This window comes from Montipora capricornis, chromosome 10 (assembly GCF_036669925.1).
Source record: "Montipora capricornis isolate CH-2021 chromosome 10, ASM3666992v2, whole genome shotgun sequence".
Lineage (NCBI taxonomy): Eukaryota > Metazoa > Cnidaria > Anthozoa > Scleractinia > Acroporidae > Montipora > Montipora capricornis.
In genome coordinates, this window is record NC_090892.1 from 12766877 (window position 1) to 12773147 (window position 6271).

At 42.2% G+C, this 6271-nt stretch overlaps 1 protein-coding gene and 1 non-coding gene across 2 annotated transcripts in view; one reads left to right on the plus strand and one right to left on the minus strand.

Annotated features, from left to right (window-relative positions):
* Positions 1 to 5504, minus strand: part of LOC138020316 (uncharacterized) — a 27045-nt gene extending 21541 nt beyond the window's left edge. Inside the window, exons 1-6 of the mRNA XM_068867322.1 lie at positions 5168 to 5504; positions 4293 to 4958; positions 3908 to 4153; positions 2927 to 3340; positions 2118 to 2291; positions 1377 to 1698 (exon numbers count right to left, since the gene is read on the minus strand). Coding sequence (XP_068723423.1) covers positions 1377 to 1698; positions 2118 to 2291; positions 2927 to 3340; positions 3908 to 4153; positions 4293 to 4958; positions 5168 to 5447 — 2102 coding nt within the window. The 5' untranslated portion in view covers positions 5448 to 5504. The remainder of the gene's footprint in view (positions 1 to 1376; positions 1699 to 2117; positions 2292 to 2926; positions 3341 to 3907; positions 4154 to 4292; positions 4959 to 5167) is intronic.
* Positions 945 to 1026, plus strand: Trnas-gcu (transfer RNA serine (anticodon GCU)). The gene has a single exon. It is a non-coding gene; the product is annotated as a tRNA-Ser (tRNA).
* Positions 5505 to 6271: the final 767 nt, after the last annotated feature.

A 6271-nucleotide genomic window follows, 5' to 3' on the forward strand; every position in this document is an offset into this window, starting at 1 on the left:
TGAGCTTCGTCCGTATCTGCTTGACAGCTCAGTACTTTCTTCAGAAGGGCCCCACGTTGTACCTGTCACTGAGAATAAAGCTTCGTCGCTCATTCGGTGTGTAACAAATTTGGACCTTGGGCCCAGTCGGTAAGGTGTTTTTCCAACGGTTTCGTGCACGGAACATCAGGCAAGATTCCGGGGCAAGATCAGCCCATTTCGTGAAAGTTTGTCTGCTATGAGGATTAAAATATGTAGCAGCACTATCGTCCTTGGTTTCAGTGGAATTTCGGGTCGATTTGAGCTTTTTGGAAGAATTTACAGCAGCTTGTGTTTCCGACTGCTTCATCGGAGTTTCCAACCTTGAACTGTAAATATATAGAGAGAAAACAACGAACCTTCAACCCACCGGAATAGCGCTTAAATGGCCAAAGTACGCCACAAAAACACTGATAAGGTATCGAGAAGACAAGGTAAGGCATTTTTGTTCGATTCATGTTCTTTATTTTCGACTCCTAAACACGTTTGCAAATTCCCATACAAACGCTTATAATTTTAACTGATCGTGATGCTCAAATTACATCGTTGGCTTGGGTATCTGTGTTTCCGACTACAGAGAAGGAGAACATGTTATTCTTAGATACCATCAAAGAACCGCTCCAAAATGTGAAGTACATTGCGAACCATACTATCGAGATTGAAGAACATGATGCCGGTAATATCAGGCGTCGATGCACTCACACATCGGTCCAGAGAACAAGTGTTTTGTCCCATGAAGAACGGACTGTCGACGATTTGACCCTTAATTTGCGTGAAAGAGAAGCCCGTATCGTAAACAAACTTCTAGAGCATAATGGCATAAACTTTATCGCACGTTATCCCCCACGTCTGGTTTCACGGCTAAATCCCTGGAGTGACACGCAATTGGTTTTAAATATTTGTATTACCGGCGCATAGACAGCGATGACGAGGTGGCCGAGTGGTTAAGGCGTTGGACTGCTAATCCAATGTGCTCTGCACGCGTGGGTTCGAATCCCATCCTCGTCGCACTTGTTTTGTTCTTCTTCTTTTTTTTGTTTTTGAACAACTTCCTCTTTTCATTTCCACGTGTTTTATGTAGCTTCAAGAAGAAAACCTCTATCAAAATCCTGAGTTACATGGTATAAAACAATCATGTAGTTCAATGTTCAATGCAATCCAGGCCATGTATTATAGAAGGTTCGGCAAATAAAATACAAACAAGTCAGCCTCTAGCTCTAAATAATTTGCTTGAAAACTTGTCCGACTAAACTTCCAAAACAAAAAAAAGAAAAAGAAGGATATTTTTGTATGAGTTATAAACGGGATTATTCAAATTCCAAATTTAAAATTAAGGTCAGTGAGACAGTAGAATTCACCTGTAATATTGCCCAACTCTTTCGCCTGAATGATCTCTGTTCGGATAATACCACGCAAGGATAAAAGTTAATGTTTCAGCTATTCCAGCAGGTAGCCTTGCACTGACAGCAATCGTTCCATGAAAGCCAGTATTTTCCACTCTTTTTCTCAACCTTCCAGTTGCTTCGAACGCATCCCACACAGACCGGAAGTCATCGGTGACGGAAAAAGATGGCTTGTTCGAATTGATTGACATCATGGTGGTGCTTCCGCTGTTAGGAAAGTTCCCTGGTCTTTTGCACGTCAGAGTGTCTCCGTCCATATGCCATCTCCCTTTGACACCTGCAAACAATTAAGAAACTAAATCATTTTACCCCAGTTTACAGTCGAGTTTGTGTGTATTGCGTTACATCTTCTAAAAATCACGCAACGCAAGCCGCGTTGTTATGAATAACTAATTTCAGAAACATAACGTATCATTTAGATAGAACCAACTATTGGAGGGCAATATGAAGTGCTATTTTCTACCCATGTAAACCATGTGAGCGTTAGCCCTGCAAATGGCATTGGGCCCACTCAAGAACTGAGAAAAACTCTCTGACCAGGGTGGGTATTGAACCCACGACCTTCGGATTAGATCACCACTGCTTCCTTTTAATAGCTCTATTCCGATGTGCAGCAGAGATATGAAAATATCAGTAGCCTCTTCGGAAAAGTGGGCTCACGCACACAGTTCAGCGGGTGAATTTGAGTCCTCTCACCGGAAGTGACACCAGCCCTATATGCATGTAGAGGCATGCCGTCCTTTAGAGTGCAGGTGCTGCTCCCATAACTCCACGCCATGCATCGCTCGTCCTCGTTACACATAGCCGCGCATTGTGCTGACGATTCTACTTCATCCACGGTCTCAATATCTAGGCCATCTCTTGATGTGTCTGTTAATTATGAAAAAGGAAAATTAAGGAAATGAGAGGATATGCTGATCAGAGGCTTAAAGATGAAGTTCAGGCATGATAGTGTAATTAACATTGACGCACCTATAGCCTAAAAAATTACCGTAAGTTACTGTAATTACCATACCGTGACTGTTAAGTCCATAAATTACTATAATAGCCCACTTTCGATATATTAAAATTCAGTCCTAAACAAAAGGCTTCATCTCGAGGCTCTGGGGAATAAACTCGTACAAATTCTGATAGAGCGGTTTTCAATTGAGTGTCGAAAGTAATTAGCGAATTGCTTTGGTTTTGCATTTACTTCACTCAGTGATTGGTTCAAAGTTCTCGCGCCACTTTTTCAACCAATCAGAAGTGAAACCAAAACCAATCATGGCTCGCGCGTGCACATTTTCCCGCGCTTTGTGTCGGCTACGTGTAATTACTTCGAGTTTTGATTGGTTTACTGGATTGTCTCCGTCCTTTTTGATCGGCCAAGGTACATGCTTTGGTTTTGGTTTTACGACACTCGATTGAAACTCGCTCTATTTATTCCCCAGAGCCTCGAGATGATGCCTTTTGTTTAGGACTGAATTTTAATACATCGAAATACATTTTTTAACATACTAGCAAACCTGGTTGTTCGCCAAGGGGCATGTTAAGCAAGAAAGAAACGTTGACCGATTTTGGGGTTGGATTTTTAGCACTTAAAGTAAACGCCACACCAGGAACAAAGGACAAATCTGTTTTCCTCGGATGAAGTATTCCATATGCAAACAGGTCCAATTGCACGCCAAAAAATCTTGCGTCTTTCACACTAAGTTTCGATACCGGGAATGATCCTGAATACGACAAACTTTCAACACCAGGGTACCCTAGAGGAGGATGTGTTCGCAGCATGGCAGCTTTGGTTCCTAGATGCGAGCTGATTCGCACACCCATTACGGCCTTGTCCAAAGCGCTTGGACCGAGTTTGACCGAGCCACCTGGTGACTGGTTCTCTAGTGTCCATTCATGAAAGGATCCGTCCGCTCGGAGCTCCAAAGACCCTAAGGAAGGATTTAGGAAATTTATTTTAATCTATGCACTGTAACTCGTGAATAAAAGTTGAAAATGACCCAGCATCTGGCTCAACTTCGATCATCTGAAAAACCATTGTGACCACACAATCACCAGCCCGGCCCTCTGGACCAGTACGTTACGCATGCGCGCGGCCGTAAAGCCCAACGGGAGCCGAAACAGCTGCCCATAGCTGCTATTGTCAGGGGTATATGGCTGTGTACATTCGTTAGATTAGCATTTTTGCGTGCACAGTGTTTTCTAGTTTTCTAGTAGAGGCGTTTCATCCTCTAATCCAGGCTCTCTCTCTCTCGTTGTCCTTTTCAGTCCCGTGTCAGTCAACAAGAAAAGACCACTCATGTAACCACGTGCATTCAATATCGGCTCTTAGCAGCAACGATTTCAAATTCCTATCACGACTTCCTCGACGGTTTTCCTAGACCATTCCAATGTTAGAGGACTCGTGACAAATTTTATCCAAATCTCCCTCGACTTCATAGGAGAAAAAGACAGAGAGCCTTGGATCGAGGTTTAATCTGGTACGTTTCATTTTGTACCTGTGCCCATTCCTCCAAGTGGAACAGCGGATCGCATACCCAGAGGCGGAGGAATTCCATTAGGAGCATGGTACAGATACTTCACCGGTGTATATCGGGGCGTAACCCACCCATGCACTGTCTTACTGAAATTCTCGGGCTCCACATACAACGCGCATTGATGAAGGAAAGTAAACTTCATGTCGGACGTGACAGTCGATGGGCCATTTAGAAACCGGATTGAGTCAAGTATTTCACCAATGTTACCTAAAACAAAAGAAAAAGATGCAGCTGATGAGTGGATGATGGTAATGACGATGATGTAACTATGGTGATGTTGATGATGTCAAGTACATTGAAGTTTGCAAAAGGTGCTCAGACGTTAATTGTTTTCAGGAAATATTACCTTCGCTTGAATTAGGAACAACAGTTTTCTTGATTATTTTTTCATGCCCTGCTTCTTTCCGTGTCGATTTTCGGTATTTGCCAGTCTTTCCTTGATATTCCTTATAAGCAACGGTGACATCTGATGACATCATCTTCCTGGATTTGCAGTCTTTCCTGCTAAAACACTCCACAGTGTAGCAACGTCCCGCCATGACTACAGCCAAATCGCAGTTCTGGTCCTCACAACATAGTGCTGCGCATTTGGCAATGTTATTTGATTTTCCGTGCATTTTAAATTTCCCCGCTCTCATACCTGAATGTAATGTAACGTTTTGTTCAATTTTCTTGATGTGGCAACTTCCAGTGCTAGCTCTTATTTTCCGGTCAGTCGTAGAACGCGGCACTCGATCAAGCCGCTTCTTTTTCGTCGCCAGTTTGTCTTTCTCGGACACAGCTATATTCTTCAAATGTGTTCTCTCCACCTGTTTGCCATGCTTTTGAGATTTTTCTCTTTCTTCGTCACCTCCGGAAACACGCGTCTCGTTAACTCTTGTATTTAAATCAATGACACTATGTGATTGAGGAGTTCTTATCTTCAAAGTGTCCACGGTTGCATTCGGGATACGTTCATCTAGAAAAGCGATTAGAAAACGGTGAAGCATAATTCCCTCGAGATCGAGCCTCGCTTAATATAAACGATCTCCCTAAATCTGAAACATTCCTGGGGAATAATCTTCAATTAAGAACGTTGTAATTATCAACTGTTACCTATATTAGCAGTTTTCGATCCAGCGCCATAAAACGAAATCCAGAGGAATAACTTTGGCCATAGACGCACATTATCAATCACTATAACTTAAAACCTCTTTAAAATCTTAAATTAGGTTACCTTACCTTCATTGCTTAAGACAACCTGAAAAGATGCCTGATCTCCTTTAGCGGATTGAAAATGACATTCACTTTCAGCTGAACAAAATGCGCCATAACACAGGTTACCATTGTGTATTACGAGATTGCAGTTTTTCCTTTGGCAGCATTCTAACACACACAATGATATGTTTCTGTAATAACCAAGCAATGATTTTTCCATTGTTGAATTTTGAACGCTCGACAGAGCAATGGTGTCTCGGGTTATAAACGGTCGACACTTTTTGAGAGGTAAATTATGACTCATGGCCGTTTCACCTGCGGGGAAAAAGAGGTGTGAAAACAATTGTAAAGTTTAAGTGAAATATCAGACGGTTGTTATGTGAGTCAAACCAATCGCTTAACGACATATATATGTCTAACATGCAACGCCAGTTTCTCGCTTTCTTTCGAAAGGAGAGTATTTGTGCGATAAAATGGGTCGCTGTGACTTGATAATAAAATTTCATTTGACGCTTCTATCGTTCACTCACCAATAAGGAAGCTTATTGACCAGATTATGGCGGCAAGAACAAAAGCATGCTTTATACAGGAACTAAGTGATAAACCTCTAAAAGCCTCACAGAACATTGTCAGTGTCGTCGCGAATTTGATATCACACGATTAGTCGACCGGGTAAAGTAATATGTTTGGAGTTATTCGGGCGAGCAAAAGGAGTTTAAGGCTGTTATCTTTGGTCAAAAAACCGTATAAACACACACAGGTATCTTCGTGATGCATGAGAAGTCCACAAAAACTTTTCCACTCCTAAAACTAGTCAAGAGAAGGGAAGGTGAGTTCCTCGTTTTGACCGAACAGAACAACTTAAATAGTCAACCAGATGGAGTGACTGGGAGGCGAGGAAGACAAAACCGTTGATATCCGAGGAAATATTGTTCAGTACCGTTTCATTATTTGACGAAAATGTCTCCTCTCCGGTTTCGAGCTGACGAATAAGTGACGCGAATTTGCTTCTCAGGCAGCAAAGGTGTTAACTTTTCTTCCCTATGTTTCCGCAACATAGATTTCTGGTTTGCGAGGGCTTTAGGAACGAAACGAAACGACACCGCCAAAAATACTAAACAAATACCA